The sequence below is a fragment of the Drosophila takahashii genome, chromosome 2R (genome assembly GCF_030179915.1).
Source record: "Drosophila takahashii strain IR98-3 E-12201 chromosome 2R, DtakHiC1v2, whole genome shotgun sequence".
In the NCBI taxonomy this organism is placed as follows: domain Eukaryota; kingdom Metazoa; phylum Arthropoda; class Insecta; order Diptera; family Drosophilidae; genus Drosophila; species Drosophila takahashii.
This window is the reverse complement of record NC_091679.1, coordinates 36,083,645-36,100,187: the sequence shown is the minus strand read 5'-3', so window position 1 is coordinate 36,100,187 and position 16,543 is coordinate 36,083,645. Positions and strand designations below refer to the sequence as shown.

The 16,543-nt window shown below is 41.4% G+C and overlaps 3 protein-coding genes and 1 pseudogene across 4 annotated transcripts in view; 3 read left to right on the top strand and 1 right to left on the bottom strand.

The window, feature by feature from the left end:
* Egfr (epidermal growth factor receptor) overlaps nt 1-16,543 on the bottom strand; it is a 43,463-nt gene that overhangs the window by 9,986 nt on the left and 16,934 nt on the right. Inside the window, exon 1 of one of the 2 annotated variants that reach the window (XM_017152344.3) lies at nt 3,109-4,202. The exons of the other annotated variant lie outside the window; for it this stretch is intronic. Coding sequence (XP_017007833.2) covers nt 3,109-3,406 — 298 coding nt within the window. The 5' untranslated portion in view covers nt 3,407-4,202. Of the gene's footprint in view, nt 1-3,108; nt 4,203-16,543 lie in introns of those variants that run through there. 2 annotated transcript variants of the gene reach the window in all.
* On the top strand, nt 11,019-13,512 carry LOC108064689 (testisin-like; annotated as a pseudogene).
* On the top strand, nt 13,691-14,825 carry LOC108064688 (chymotrypsin-like protease CTRL-1). The gene is made up of 4 exons (XM_017152313.3): nt 13,691-13,998; nt 14,052-14,100; nt 14,153-14,328; nt 14,382-14,825. The coding sequence occupies exons 1-4, from the start codon at nt 13,767-13,769 to the stop codon at nt 14,786-14,788; spliced, it is 864 nt and encodes a 287-aa protein (XP_017007802.2). The 5' UTR covers nt 13,691-13,766; the 3' UTR covers nt 14,789-14,825.
* LOC108064687 (serine protease grass) lies at nt 14,984-15,981 on the top strand. Its single transcript, XM_017152312.2, has 4 exons — nt 14,984-15,185; nt 15,243-15,288; nt 15,342-15,520; nt 15,575-15,981. The coding sequence occupies exons 1-4, from the start codon at nt 14,984-14,986 to the stop codon at nt 15,979-15,981; spliced, it is 834 nt and encodes a 277-aa protein (XP_017007801.2).

Here is a 16,543-nt window from a genome sequence, read left to right as displayed (position 1 = left end):
AGCGAACTGCAGTCAAAAGTTCACAAAAGTCAGCACGGAAAGAAATGTGGGCTATATTTGAAAGACCATGCCAAGTGATATTAAAAACATATAAAATATTTTTTTCTAAATAACCAACGGCATTTAAATTAATAAAATAAAGAATATTTATGACAAATGACCTAATAATAAAATCCAAATAAAGCAGAATAAATAAATGTTTTTAAAATCGATTTCTAGAAATACATATACACCAATACACCAAATAAATCAGAACAAATAAATGTTTTTAAAATATATCCATATAATTTTTAGGTACTACCCAAATGCATAATCTTTTTTCTGTGCAGCCCAGGAAAAGTGTCTTTGGGTCCAGGAAAACCAAACAAATATGCGCAGAGAGCGGAGCTCTTTGGGAACAATCAACAAGTGAGCGACAGACTGCGCAATCGCAGCAGCCCGAGATGCTCTTTCCTTATTTTTCTTTATTTTGTGCCACTCTCCGCTCTCGTGTGTATCTGTGTGGGTTTTAGAAAACCAGTATTTCGACTAGGGCTCAAAATTGCTGGAAGTAGTTGAACAGCTAAAAGTAAATGTAACGCTAATGCATCAACGACTGCAGCAGACCAGGCCTTAAAGTTCAGCATTGGCTGAAAGCCAAGCTCTGGCCATTTCGCAGTTCAATTTGGCCATTATTTCTTTGATATGATGGCTTAATCAGAAGTATGGTAGAAAAATGCAAAGCGCACACACAGATACGCACTCACACAGGCGAAGGCAGCGCGTGCCTGTCGCCGTAATTAGCTGGAAAACGGAAAATGGGGGTTTTCGGGGGGATGGGGCTCGGATTGGGATGCTGGTTGGACTCGGACTTGGACTCACGAAGCCATCGCAGCAAAGCGCACTATGGAATGCGGTTTTTCAAGCGCTAGCACGCACACTCGGCTGTCTGCGTGTGTTGGTGTGTATCTATGTGGGGGGAGGTGGGTGGCTGTAGTGTTGAGATTTAAGCACCAAAATCTAGGAGGAATGGGGACCATTTACGAGGATTTTTTCTTTAATAATAACTTTAACTTTAATAAAAAACTTATACTTTTTGGTAACATTAAGAAAAAAGAGAACCAGTATTTAATATCTATCTATTAAACTATTATATACATTTTTTGATATTTAAGAGTTTGATAGATCATATGTCTTTTCTATAAAACTGAAACAAAATACTAGAAAGAATCTAAATAAGTGAAATTTTTAATACTCCAAACCCATAACTGACTTTACAAAAACTGAGGAAAAATATATTCAAAATGCTGTTCAATGAATCCAAAGTTTACTATAAATTTGTTTGAGTCAACAAATGGGTGATGGTTTATTGCAAGTGAGTGCAGGGCTTCGAGCTATAAAGACGTCAACAACAATTGCCAGTTATTCCAGTTCCTCAACCCCCCTCTATGATTTTTGTTTAACGGTTTCGATTCGCCTGCACGTGCAGGCTTTTCTCTAGCATTTATTTGCATACTTGCCGCAGCTGTGCTTATTTATGGTCATAAAGAAAAAAGCGAAACAGCAACAGAAAGCAAACAACTCGAACAATTTCTGCGGAAAAGGGCATTGTGACAACGATCGTCTGTGCGAAAAATAAAAATAATAAGGGTAATATTCAGGGTGATTATCGGCCCAGAGGCACGAATCATTATCGGTGCCATAACTCGCTTATCTAGTCATATATCCATTCGCATCCGGCTATGTGGTAGTTGTCCTCCATTAGCATAGACCCCTGGCCAAAGTTTTCCTATCAATATTTGCACAGTTGCTGGCGCACAAAGCGCACATTCAGTTATTAATTTGCAGCTACAAGATCACTGAATACTGGATATCGACGGGCCGCCTTTATTCGCCTCCCTTTTTTAATTTTTTTTTTTTATTTTTTGTTTGCCCGCCAAATACAAACATTTGCCTCAAAGTATTGTGCAAACAGATACGGCCAGATACGCAGTGCTGTTCATTAAATTATGGCCAAATGGTTATTCAAACAGCCAGCCGAAAGGCCGAAAGTTCCAGTATGCGAATACAAAATTTATTATTAATTTCCCAGCGGCCAACAGCCGAACGGCACAGAAAAGAAAACCTCGAGAATTGCAGAGTCAACAAATTGAGTCGCCATTTTAACTGGAAATTGTGTCGCTAGTTTAGGTTGTTGCTGTTGCTGTTGCAATTGCTGCTGATGCAGAGAAAAGGGCACGCAGACGGCGGGAAAAGTCGAGCTATTTTAACACCAACTAACTACGCTTTACCTTGTACATTTGACATTACGAAATGCATAACGAAATGCTCTCCTTGGCTAATCAGTGTGTTCTGGTATTCTGGGTATGTTTGCCGCGATATCTGATGGCGAGGTGTGGGGGGAGGGGGAACTCGAAACAGGGGCGATAGTGCACACAAGACTCTTTGACTAAGCCAGCGCCAAGTCAAGAGGTGAGGCACAGGGCAGGTGAGAGCAGCGCAAAGGGCAGGTATAAAATGGGGAGAAAATACTTTTTAGACTAGGAGATACCCTGGCGTATACTTGATATTTTAGAAATATTCTATGTCTGGTTTTGAAATCTTAAAAAATCGTATCCCAGAAATAGTTAAACTTTAAATTGTGGATTATAATATATAATTAGAAAACTCAATAAAGAAGGTTACTCTTATCGTGTATTTATATTCCTGAAAACCCTCAAACAATAAGAAATATTTATTCCAACATTCCTTACTTCTTTTTGCACAATTCGCAAGTACCCCTCAGCAACTGATATTCCCAGGGTAACGATAAATAATACGAAATGCAGCCGAAAACGTAGCTAAATATATAAAGTGCAGCATGAGGGGCAAACAAAACCAAAACAAGGGCCCACTGGCGATAAGATAACCGACAGCATATCGCTGGAACGAAACTAAAAACCCAAATAAAAAAACGGTGGAAACTCTACAGAGTTAAACTGATACGGTGGCTCGAAATATTCGGGTTGAGTTGGCTTTTTCGTGGATGATATATGGGCGGGCAGACAGATGATCTACATAAACACATTGTGATAGATGGGCACTGGCACTACTTAAAGAAGATGGATGGCTAGATCCTGGACGACTTACTTTTCCCCTTGACGAACTCGTTCTTGTTCTGATCCTCCAGACCGGTGGGAATGGTTCCATTGGCTCCCAGTCCCAGGGCGAAGTGGCTGCCGCTCCTCTGCCGATCCCTGGCCGAGTTGCTGCGAAAGAGGAATCGATCCCGATCCCGATCTCTATCGATATCCTGATGACGCTGGCGATTGTTCTGGCGGGAGTAGCGATCGCGGCCGATCGCCGAGGCGGGCCAAATGCAAATGCAGTGGGCCAGGAGGAGCAGCAAGAGGGGGAGGCAAAGGCCGTTGCGCCGACGCAGCAGCATCGTTGTTGGGCGATGGGCGGTGGTGGGTGGTACAGTGGGATGAATCAGGCCCTGTTCCAAGCAATATCCCCTGACGTCATAGGGGTTATTTTTTATGATTTTCTCTTTCTTGAACTTGCGGTTTACTTTCGGCTCTTTTTTGCTCACACAGCTCAAAGCTTTTTTATAAATTTTATTTCGACTCTTTCACTGCGTTTGCTGTTGTTGTTGTTGTTTTGTATTTAAGCTGTTGTCGTTGCAATTTGCCACTGTATTGGTGTTTACATTTCACTGTGTGTGTGTGTATTTTCGAGTGGGTCTTTCAACGCCTGAAAATGTGTGTGTGTTTTATAGGAACCAGTTTCACATTACGAGCCACAAGAGTTGTCCGAAGGCTTTTATATCTTCTTTTCTTAGTTGTTGTTGTTGTCCGCTAACTTCGATTTTTGAGGTTAGGGAGGCGCGCGCAGGCGCAGCTTTAATTGCCCTAAGCAATTGTTGTTGCCTTGCCCCCGCAGCCGTTAAGTTGCACAAACACACATTTGGCCATGTTTTGAACCTTAGAGCCACTGCAGCGGAGACCCGGCTGCCAATTAGCAGGGAAATCACAAAAATACTTGAGCACTTGCTTTACACCCCGGTTCGGTTTTTGAAAATTGTTGCGAATTTCTGCGATTTCTCGGTATTTCGATTAGCACGATCGTCGAATTAGCAATCGCCGCGATCGAGAGCAAAGATATTAGCAGGGGATTCGAACTCGGACCTTCCGTACTGGGCGATTCGCGTCTGCGCAGCAACAAGTTGTACTCGAGACTGAAACCAAAAGCGAAGCCAAAGCCGCAGCTCTCTCCCTCTCTCTCTCTGAGTACTTCTCTCTCTCACTCCGTATCTCACAATCTCTTTTTTCGGCGAAGAGAGAGCGAACACACAGGTAAAAATAAAGGTGAGCGGCGAAATCTCAAGCGCAGATCAGGTCAAAATAAAAGCAAAGCCAGCAATACAGCAAATACAACAATAGAGCACAGCTGCACACCGCTCTCGCCCTCTCTCGCTCGCCCATTACACCCCTCCCACTCGCACCCGCAGCAGGGCATCTACATCCACAGGTAATCGTAAACGTAGCAGCGTTTTAAAAAGTCAGCGTAATACGAAACGAGACGGCCAGAAACATTGGGCAATCCTCCCTGACCACCGAATGCTCTACATACCATGCTAAGCACCTAAACACCAATCATAATCCATCAGAGCTGAATATAAATGTACGGAATTACCAACTGAAGATAGTGAAATCGAAGAATATTACATAGTTAACAAAAACCCTAACTGGAGAATATTCTGATAACATGGCATTCAATTTAAGAAGATGAATCTAAGGTATTTAATATGTTTAAATAGAAATTTATAATGTACAAATCTCATCGATATAAAATTCTAAATTATTATTATGATGATTTATCCTCAGTTTTAAGATTGGAAAAAGAAAGATACAATATATTTTAAAATTTTTTATAGTACAGATCTGGTACTATAGGCAAGCACTCGAGAACAATCTTCTGATTTTCCCCCACCCTTAAAAAATACCGAATAGCAAGGGCAAAAAATCAATTCGGGGATAATCCGGCGGCATCTTAACTTCGACAGCTGTGGCAGGGCATTTAAGATTCGCATCGATTGCAGGTCGCTCTCACAGGTAAGATCTTGTGTATATCCCAATTTTTCTTGGCACTTTTGTTGTTGTCGGGGGTTCTGCTGTTTAGTGTCGCCTGTTCTTGTTGTTGCGGCGAATTCGAAAACGCTCAGGTAAAACGATCGTCGCTCTCTCACCTGGTCGAATGTTCATATATACTTAAGTATGTGTGGGCAATGCTGCCATATAAGCACACAAGATCTCGGCATTTGTATCTGTAAATGTATCTGTGCCCGCATCTGTAAATGTATCTGTGAGCCGAGCCTGCGTGGGCCATGGATTGTCTTTTGGCGAAAAAGATTTCTGTTCGAGCGTTGTCAACATTGTTAGGGCAGATCCAAGATCTCGGTGGTGGCCTCTTCTTCACCTGTTCCTCCTGTTCGCAGCCCACAAGAAATCGGGGTTTTTACGCCTGCGCCATGTGCTCTGCGGGATTGAGACTGGGACTGGGCCAAAAGGACACTGTTTCGGCAGGTAAAACCGAACCGTTTTGACCTTTCCACTTTGGCATAACTCGGTAAAACAAATGCCGGGGACAAAGGGGGCATTTGGAAAAGCGCAACCAACTCGAAGAGCCGCATTCGAATCTCGAGTCCCACGCTGCGACTCTCGAGAGGCGTTGCATTGTCTCGCTCGGCGCTTTGTTTCAGAGCATGAAAAATACATTTAAATTGAAAAGCGTTTGCCAGGGATTTTTCGGTAGGGGGGAAAGCGCCGCTCTCTGCTCCGATCTGCAGCCATAATCAAACATATTAATAGCCTTCTTGCGAGCAGACCTCAATCAAAGGCCAGTGTGCAGGCCCAACCCGTACAGAATCATCTGTCAAAATCGAAGAGCATGCAACTGACAGTCGAACATCGAGTTGAGAACGATCTGAAAACTCTGAAACCACTTGAGGGCACTCCACCAATCCACCGTCACTCCACTCCTCGCATCCACAGGTAAACGACGATCTCGAAAGGTGTAAGATACGATCCCGAGATGCTCAGATGCCCCGACCCACACTCATAAACATTTGATGAAGCGTACAAAATGCCATGCGAAGAGAAATGTTTTTTAACTCCCCCACTCCAGTGCAGCACTCCATCTGTCTATGATCTCCATCTCCTCTGGTTTCTCTGGCTTTCCCATCCCATCCCATCCTATACCGAATTCAAAAGAAAGCCTCGAGAACAGACCCTTGATGTGATTCCTGGCCGCTCTACAGGTTGTCGGATTCATTGGACCCGTCGTGATCATCACCATCGATGTCTGGAAGTCGAGGCGTTACTTTCAAGTGCCACGCAGATTAAGAGTAACAAAAGATCGGCTCAGGAGGCGCTCAAGTGTCTCAGGCCGACTAGGGATGCTCCAGCCCATAGGGCGCAACGAATTCGTTGCATTATGAAGTGTTGCACATTGGCACATGGTGCTCAGCAGTGGAAAAAACAAATACATACCTATGTACATAATACATAACCACGGCCAAACATTCCTTTATTTGCGAACATTTTATTGCAAATCCATCTTAAAGGCTGTGGAACATAAAGACCACGATCCTAACTCATTCAAACCTCTAGAAATTACGTTTTTAAAAAAGTTTCTTATTTGTTTTTTTATAATGTGTGAAAAATGAATTCCAGATTCTTATTATATAATATAAAATTTGTAGGCAAACATTTACAAAAAGAATAAATAAATGAAGACAAAAAAATGAAAATATATAATTCAAATTATATTGATTTACGAATGTCTAAAGCAAACTATTGGAGTCAAGTTTAATAATTAAGTCCAAAAATATGCCAAGCTTCCAGCTATTTATAGAGTAGAATGTGATTAACCCAGGTTATTAAATAACCATTAGCATATTTGAAAGAAAAGTGGCTTTTAAAATCGGAACTATCCCGGTTTCTTGACCAAATATTGCCTTAATTTTGGCCAACTTTAAGCGCGTGCCAGCCCTAACACCTAGAGGCGCGTAATTGGATTACCCGGCCCTTTGGCAGAGCCCTGTGCCTTGGCAATCCGTCGATACAGATGATAGATCGATCAGATTCCGGCTGCGGTTGTGCTTCATCAGCATTCAACTTGTCACATGGCTGTGAAAAGCTGCTTAGAATTAAAGCTAATTGCTGGGGCCCCAACCATGATGCGGCACATTCGAGTTGGCTTTGATGGCTCTTTAGGGCCCAGTACATTCCTCCTATTCGGTCGGCTAATTGGTCATACGATCGACCGGACAGCAGCCTTAACTTTAACCCCAGTCGAAGCGGCAGGCGTGCAAATACGCAGAAACTTTGACTTCATCTCATCGTTTTAGCATAAAGAGGTTTTGTTTTTATTTTTGGTTTTCTGGTTTTTACTGATTTTTTTTATTGATTGTCGCCGTCGTCTGCTGTGCTGTGTTGGTGCACGACTCACGTTTCAGAAAACACACAAAAAACACAACAAGCGGGGTATAAAAAAGAAGAAATACAAAATAAAGAGTGCCTCAACGTCTCTCCAATCGACTTTTTTTGAGTTTTTTGAGCTTAGCGCTGTGTTCGCTGTGTGTTCCTCGTATTTTTATTTCGCCGTTCGCTTTTCGTTCCTTTTTAATGTCTTTGTAAACATAATTGCAACAACTCCAATAACAGATTGTTTGCGCGACTTTAATCGCTTTGTCGTGAAGTGTGAAATATGAGCGTCCAAGTCGCTGGGGAGCTTTGGCCGTGGAGCTAAGCTGCGTCTCGACCTCCCCGAGGGTCCCAGTACTCCCCCGCCCGGCGATTTATAAATATATACCCTCGAAAATAATATTTTAGTCCAGTCTGTCTTGCGACGACCATAATATTTGCAATGTGTGGCTTGTGCCGCTAAATGTAAATTATGGTAAGCCATTGCAACAATGTCGGGCGGCCATTTTGGCGAGCGTACGGCAACAAGTTCAATTAGCGCATCGGTTCGATTTGCTAAATTTAATCCGGGCATAAAGCACGAAGTGAACGCCACTCCGGTCAGATAAGCAGAAGCACCTCACCGTAGAAGAGAGAACCTGGTGGCGATAAGCGCGGAGAGAAGTCGAGAATCCGAGATGCCGAGAAACGGACGTTTTAGCCACGCACACGTGTGCTGCACGCAGAGAAATCGGAAACATTCATAGTTCTGTATTGTACTGATAAGTACTTTTTCATATCCAACTCATTATCTTACTGTAATGTATAAAGAAACATTGCAATAATAATAAGAAGAGATCAATCATTTAACAAGATTATCATATCATTTCATACTATATGGATTGAAAAACTTGGCAATTATAATAAAAAGCAGGGAACGTAACTGTTATAAGTTTTATTTTAAAAATCACACTTTAACAGTTATTTTCTGATTTGTAAAGTAAAACTCAAAGAATAACTGTTATTTTTTGAGTTTTATAATAAAAGTTGACAAATAACAGTTATTCGTCGTGATCAAAATAAAACTCAAACTTGATTTATGGCGATTTTGTGGGTAAACAAAATTTTAAAAAAATATAGGTATAAAATATGCGCGGTTGCCTTTTTTAACAAATTTTTAGTAAGTTATAAAAAGCACGGGTATTATGTTTTTTTTTAATTATTTCATTTTTTCAAAAATGTCAAGGGAATAACTGCTATTCATAAAAATCAAAAAATAACAGTTATTTTTTGAGTTTTATTATAAAAATCAAAAAATAAAAATCATTACGGATTTGTAAACTACAATGGCTAATAAAAATTGTGGTGTATTTAAAAAATTTTTAGGACCCTTCTAAGTGCGTGATTTTTTTGTATGAAAAATTTACAATAAAAAGAGTTCAATCAGTAAACAAGTTACTAGATCAAAGGTAAATAAATATAATAGTTCATAGAAATTTTACTTGATTCTCCCCCATAATAATATTATTTTATACTTATTTAACTGTCATCAATTTAGAGTAATCAAATATAATTATATTCCAAAGTGAAATCAATTTCAGAAACGTAGGTGATCTTTTTCAAATTAAATCATTAAAAGAATTTATAACAATAGCTGTGAAATAAAATAATATTGATTATGCAAATGAAGCAAACAATATTTTTAGAATTTTTACCAACGGGGAAACCCCTCGAACCAATAATGGCTATAATTTCTCTCAGTATAGCGATTGGGTATGCGTTTGCTTTGCCTTTGCCTTTGGACCTTGGAGTGCAGGGCGCCCGTCGACAACAGCATGTTGCAACAACACTCGACAGCGGCAACCTGTGGAGCCTGCGTGCCATTAGCCATGGAGCATGAAACAAAAGCCGAGCCACAAAGATGGAGCACTCGGGAGGAATGGATCGGAGTGGAGTGGAGAGGAGAGGCCTGCCACAATGCATTTGCGATAAATGGCAGGCTCGGAGGCCTGGAAGGCCCTTAAAAGCCAGCGACAACAGCATAAGCGAACAGAACGGAGCGACGAGTACGAAGAAGTGAAAGATTTGCGCAGTGAGATAGCTCATTTTGGATCTGAGCCGGGTCTGGGCCAGTTCTTCGTTTGTTACCTTGGCTAATCGGCGGCTATGTAAGATGGTTGTTGTACGTGCGGCGACAGAGCAGCCAGAGCAGCCTCGGCCCAAAGTCAAGACCACGAACGTGCTTTTGCTGTTGCCTGTTGCCTGTTCGATGTTGCTGATGTTGACACCAGCAACAACAGCAGCAACATCGGTCCTCAGCCGACCACAGCCGCATTCCGAAATGTAAGGATTCATGCAGCCAAGAGGGCCGCCCCACTGGCAGCAGCCCGGCAAGGTCAATAAATCCAGAAATCCAGATCCACTCCCGATTAGTGATGGCTAGGGTATTATGGCGTTTACAAAGGATATATAAGGTAAAAGGGGTTTTGTCTTTCGAAGTTTATCGAAAGTGTTCAAAGGGCTTTCGGAAATATTATTTATTATTTATTACAGTACAAAGAAAGTAAGAATGAACAATAAATTTTAATAAATATTGCAACAAATAGATACCAACTTTTAACTAAATAAATACAAAACACGTTCTTTTTCTCCAAAAAATAACCAATAGAGATACCTGACCATCATTTGCCTATGAGTAACCCATCGTCTAGAATTCAAAGCGTCTCAGAACAAAGGCATAAAAACACCATTTATAAAAGCAACGCTTAATTTTACCTGCTTGTCACATAGTGAGTTCAAACAAAGCACTCATAATTAGATGAAAATTAATTTCGTATCATCTCTATAGCTTGAAGTTCGAAGTTCGAACATTCCAATTCGAATATTCAAATTCCAATGCTTTTCATTTTTTGCGGCTCATTTGCTTATTTCTAATGAAAATGATTATTTCAGCCGTTGTTGTTGCTGTTGTTATCTCTCTTCACCTGAGCTGTGTGTTTTTTCTGAGTGTGTGCAGTCAGAGTTTCGAACTTAAACCGGTTTAGCGCAAAACGGCAGCAGTCAGCGTTGGCCGTTACCAAAGCTTCGACTTGGCCAGCAAGAAAACAAAAGAGAGAGAGAGAGATCGGAGAATGAGATGCTGAGATGAGGCGAACCAAGCCCACACGCCAATCGATCTTACCTCTCTTTGTGGCCATATGAATTTCCGAAGAAACGATTGCTCAGCATCCGCAGAGACAAAGAGAAATAGGGGGAATTCTTGGAGATAGTGGGACTTTATTTCCCCTCACTCGCTGAACAGGGAAAAATCCTCTCAGCCTTAGTTTTATATATCGAGAATAAAGTCCTAATGAATAGGAACTTATAGAAACTATCTCCAAAGAACCCACCAAAAAACCAAAGCTGACATTCCATTATATTAATCAATTGTTTACATAAATTTAATAAAAATCTTGGAAAAACCCAGGGACATAAAATGTATTTCTTGTTTTATTTAAAAATGTACTTGTGTGTTTTTCGGCTTATCACCGAGTTTGCCAAATAACAAAACCCGGGACTCAGGGCTCCCAATCTTTTAGTGCGAGCTTTGACATGAAGATCGCAGCAGCTGTTATTACCCTGATTTCTTGGATTATCAGTGGAAATGGCGAGGCACCCATACATGTTTCCTTTCTGGAACCCAATTGCGGAGTTTCGATTTCGGGCTCTAGAACTGCAAGAAGCTATAGCAGTAATATAATCCATGGTCGCCCGGCAGATATGTTTGGTAATCCATGGATGGCATTGATAAATAGTCAGAGAACTATGTGTGGTGGATCGCTTATAACAAACCGTAAGTATTCAAATGGAAAAGGAAAAACATATTGGAATATTATGAAAAATATCTATGATTTATAGGATTTGTGCTTAGTGCTGCCCATTGCCGAAGTAATACTCCCACGTGAGTATCTTTGGATATTGAAGTTTTAAAGATCTTTAACAATGTGAGATTTGATTTCAGTGTAGTATACCTAGGGGAGTTCGACAGATCAACCATCACTGATTGTACCACCACAACCTGCATGCCAAACGTCATTGGAATACCCGTCGATGCTCAGATAACTCACCCAAGATATGTTCATCACTCCCAGAATGATATAGCTCTCTTTCGACTGTCCAGGCAGGTGGAGTATACAGGTCGGTAAAAAGTCAGTTCTGCAATAATCTATCACTATAAACCCAACCTTTCATAGCCTTCATAAAGCCAATTTGTCTGCTGACCAACTACAATCCCTTGGATCACATCAGATCCTTGACTGCCACGGGATGGGGCACTACAGAAACCGGAGCCACTAGCAGCATTTTAAGGACAGCCATCTTGACGCAAGTGGATCGATCGTATTGCTCAGCCATATATGGTAACATAGTGGATCGATCCCATATCTGCGCCGGCGACTATAACTCGCATACATGCATGGGTGACTCTGGGGGTCCAATTTCCGCTATGATACCAATTGGCGGTTCAAACCGTGTCGTTCAGCTTGGAATTGTCAGCTATGGCGACGTCGAGTGCAGACAACTGGGGGTTTATACGAATGTCAACCATCATATTAACTGGATAGCGGAAGTTGTACGACAAGCTCCGAACGTAGAGCGTTCTTTTATCAACCCAGGACAACCTCAGCCAACTCAACGTCCATTTATTAACCAAGGACCAAATTACTATTATTTTCCTTGGGTTTACATTGGATGATTCCTGATTTTAAGCTAGAAAGCTTTTAAACTATTAAAGAACAAATAAAGTTTGTTTTTGAAGCATAAAATATCGCTTCTTTCTGTGTAGAATTCTTATCAATAACACTGCAATATCGCGAGGGCTTTAAAATCAGCGGGAAATAACCCAATCTTAAGCTCCGGTTTACGAACAGTAAATCCGCACAGCTGAAAAATGAAGATCGCTGAGAACGCAATACTGCTCGTACTCGCCAGTTTATCAATAGTACTGGGATTGAAAACTACCAAATTTCTGGAGGAACCTTGTGGTATTATTCCTATTCGAAGGTATAGAATATTTGGAGGTCATAATGAGCCCAAAGGAACCAATCCTTGGATGACAATGGTCATGGTCCACTTAGACTGGATTTTAAATACAGTTCGCAGGGGAGAGAATATTTAGTTATAAATGTAAATGATCAAATAAACTGTTTTTAAGAGATGCAAGATAGGAAAACGTTGTGTGTAATAATATTGTTATTCGTATTTCTATACTCATGAAACAATGAAGATAAGCTTTGTTTTCGCAACGAATATATTAATACAATGCGCAGGCCTTCCTCGGCATCATTAAGTTCGAAATGAAATCGCTGCTAGCTTGTATTATTCTCGGAATCCACGGATCGATGGCACAAAGTTTGTTAGATCCGGACTGTGTGAAAACCCCAATTGGCATTAATATTCAAATAATTGGAGGACAAGATGCTGACATATTACATCACCCCTGGATGGTGCAGATACTTATGAGGGGCTATCACTTTTGTGGAGGATCGCTGATAACCTCACGTATGAGTTTTTTCCTGAATCTTATAACCAGGATTAATAGGTGATCATTTTTTCCAGGATTTGTTTTAACAGCAGCGCATTGCCAGAGCCACAATCCTTCGTAAGGAAAGAGAACTTTAAAATATCCCCATTCAGCTGAAATAAGACCTATTTGTGTGTTGACTTCCAACGAGAACATACATCGGCGGGCGTAAGCTATGTGACCATGTTTAATGTCACTGGCTGGGGAGAAACAGAGACAGGATTCGGCAGCCTGAGACTTCAGTCAACCAGCTTATATCATCTCGATCGGAGACACTGCTCCAATGTCTTCCACAGGTCATTCAGTTGGCCCCACATCTGTGCTGGCCACGCTTATACCTCCACTTGCACCGGAGATTCCGGAGGTCCGTTGACCGCAGAGTTTACCTTTTCGGGTGTAAAGCGTCCCTATTTGTTTGGCCTAACCAGTTATGGTGCTCCAAATTGTCGCGATGCTTCAGTTTTCACCAATGATTTGGAATTCACAGCTTGGATAAGATATATTGTTAATAAATATACTCCCTAATAAATACACTTTATTTCCTTACTTAAAGGATTTTCAGTTGATAAAGTATATACAGAAATGTTGCAACGCAATATAATCGAGTACGGAGAACTCAAATCGGATCTTATAATTCCCGGAATCTATATATACGACGAATAACATGGAATCCGGACCACTGACCGCTTACATTATCGATAAGCTCGACTGTGAGATGTATTATTAAAGGCGTTGGCATTGTGGTACCCCAGTAATTCTCAGTTGGTGCTTTATTATAGATGCATATAATGGGAACTGGAGCAGTAAGACTCCTACTTTTACTGGTCCTCGGGTGTCTGAAGGTTCAGGGTGTGCCATATCTGCTGGACCCGCAGTGCGTTTCGGCTAGAACTGAGCCAGGACATTATCGTGTGATCAATGGCAGGGCTGCAGATCTACTTTCCAATCCCTGGATGGTGATAATCATCGAGCGTGGAATGATGAAGTGCGGAGGATCATTGATCACACAACGTAAGTAGTTGGCTATGTACTAAGAACATTAATTAATTTGTGGATTTCTTTAGGTTTTGTATTGACAGCTGCGCATTGCAGAAGCGAAACAAATAGGCAATTGTAAGTGATTTTTTAAACATAATTAAACTAAGTAATTAAACTCCCTATTCAGGATAGTGCGTTTGGGGGAGTATGACGTTAATCAGCCCTTCGATTGCACGAGCTATGGCTGCATTCCCCGTCCCAAGGAAATAAATGTGAGTAGGACATATGTGCATGGGCAGTATAACGACTTCCACAGCAATGATATAGCTCTACTTAAACTGGAAACGGCAGTGCAGTACGGAGGTGAGGTTATAGAACTAAGTATAAGCATATAAAAAACAAAATTTCCATTACAGAACACATTAGACCGATCTGCATGATAATGGGTGATTCGAATTGGTCGAGGAATATACTAAAAAACATAAACCAGTTCAACACCACAGGCTGGGGTCGCACGGAAGCCCGAACAAATAGTCCCGTCCTGCAGCAAACCTCCTTGATGCACTACAGCCTCAACTATTGTGCTCAGTACTTCGGAAGGCAGATGGATCACACCCACATATGCGTGGGGAGCAGCACAAGTGCCACGTGCAGTGGTGATTCCGGAGGTCCCTTAACAGCCAGGCTGAAGTTCGGCCGGGAAAAAAGGGTCTTCCTCTTCGGGGTGGTCAGCTATGGACCAGGTCACTGTTTTGGGCCCACTGTCTTTACCAATGTCCTCCCTTATTCAAATTGGATCGAGTGGCAAACCAAGAATAACTGAGAGAGTCAAAAATAAATAAATACTTAATTGTGTTAATTCTTATATCAACAGGGCAAAAAACGGTTTTATAAATCGCATATCTTTAAGCGTCTTCAATAAATACAAAGTATATATATGCAAGCATTTCTTGATAAGGTATTCATTGGTACGCTGCTTATTGAGATATTTTAGTTTGTATGCATCGCTCCCATCGAAATGTACTGGGTTTTATTGTTAGGGTACCATTTCTTAGGAAATCACCAAGTAAGTGGGCAATTTCTGGAGCCAAACTGCGGTTACATGTCCCCGGAGGCTCTGCAAAACGAAGGACATCAAGCCCACATATCGGAGAGTCCTTGGATGGCTTATTTACATGACTCTGGGAGGTTTGTGTGCGGCGGATCGCTTATAAACCAAAGTAAGTTAGTAACTTTAGATCCCAGCTATCTTCTACTAACTCCTTATATTTCCTAAGGATTCATCCTGACAGCTGCACATTGCATTAACAGCGAAGAGAATCTGTAGGTATTTGATGAATCCATGAAACTTGATTCAAATAATCCCCTATTTCCAGAACAGTGCGTTTGGGGGAGTTCGATAGCTTGACAAGCCTCGACTGCAGCGGTTCCGATTGCATTCCTCCCTCGGAGGAGTTCGAAATCAACTTGGCCATTCGGCATAGTGACTATTCGAGAACCGATCGCTACCATGACATTGGGTTACTCCGTTTGGCCAAGGCGGTGGAATATAAAGGTAAGAATGCAAAAAATCTCTTCGTTTTCCTAATTTCACCCATTTATACCGTAGTTCACATCAAGCCGATATGTCTGATCACAAACACCGCCCTTCAGCCGCGAATGGAGAGACTTCAGAGACTGGTGGCCACTGGTTGGGGCAGCGGTTCCTCCGGATCTCCGAGTCACATCCTGAAATCCATTCGAGTGACTCGAGTGGATAGGAGTGAGTGCCGCAGAAGGTACCTGGTCGACTGCCGCAGGGATCAGATCTGCGTGAGTCACGAATCCGGAGACTCGTGCAGTGGCGACTCCGGAGGACCCATGGGTCATGCTTTTCGATATGACGGCCGCGTGGTCTTCATTCAGGTCGGCATTGTCAGCTATGGCAACCCAGAGTGCCGCAGTCCCAGTGTTTTCACCGATGTAATGGGACATGTAGCATGGATCAAGTGGGTCGTCGACCGTCACATGATATAAATGTTAGCTTTAGGTTCCTCCGAAGAAACCTTGTTATCGGAATGTTTAAATAAATTGGGAATAATATATAAACTTGGCTAAAAAAAAGGACTTTAAAATGTAACTGCCAACCGACTGCAAGAGACATCTACCGTTGACATACAGAACCAAAGCTCTCTACATTGATTTTACAGTGTAATGTAGTGGTGTATATTACATTGTAATTTACAAGTTATTTTACAATGAAGGTTAGAAACTTGTATGGCGCGATCGCTAGGTATGGATACGAACTTGGATAGCGGTAGCGCAGAAACGAACCGATAAATTTGAATTTAGTTTAGTTTCCGGGTAAGAAACCTTGATGATCCTAGCAGAGATTACAACCGATTGCACACCTATCGATTTTTAAAATTATAGTCGTTACAAAATTAAATCTAAATTAAGCCGAAAATAGTTCATTAAAAATGAACATAGGCTTTAATTCATAAATAAAATTTATAATATAACTTTTCTCCTTATTTAAAAAGTCTTTAATGTGGTTGATATTTGAGTTTAACTGTAGGTTGGCCTTTTAATATAAACA

What these genes read in the sequence shown, in the direction of transcription:
- LOC108064688 (XM_017152313.3), top strand. Translation starts at nt 13,767, where the DNA reads ATGCATATAATGGGAACTGGAGCAGTAAGACTCCTACTTTTACTGGTC. An exon ending in AGGATCATTGATCACACAAC is followed by an intron (nt 13,999 to 14,051) that starts GTAAGTAGTTGG and finishes GGATTTCTTTAG; the next exon opens with GTTTTGTATTGACAGCTGCG. An exon ending in AGCGAAACAAATAGGCAATT is followed by an intron (nt 14,101 to 14,152) that starts GTAAGTGATTTT and finishes CTCCCTATTCAG; the next exon opens with GATAGTGCGTTTGGGGGAGT.
- LOC108064687 (XM_017152312.2), top strand. Translation starts at nt 14,984, where the DNA reads ATGTACTGGGTTTTATTGTTAGGGTACCATTTCTTAGGAAATCACCAA. An exon ending in CGGATCGCTTATAAACCAAA is followed by an intron (nt 15,186 to 15,242) that starts GTAAGTTAGTAA and finishes ATATTTCCTAAG; the next exon opens with GATTCATCCTGACAGCTGCA. An exon ending in ATTAACAGCGAAGAGAATCT is followed by an intron (nt 15,289 to 15,341) that starts GTAGGTATTTGA and finishes CCCTATTTCCAG; the next exon opens with AACAGTGCGTTTGGGGGAGT.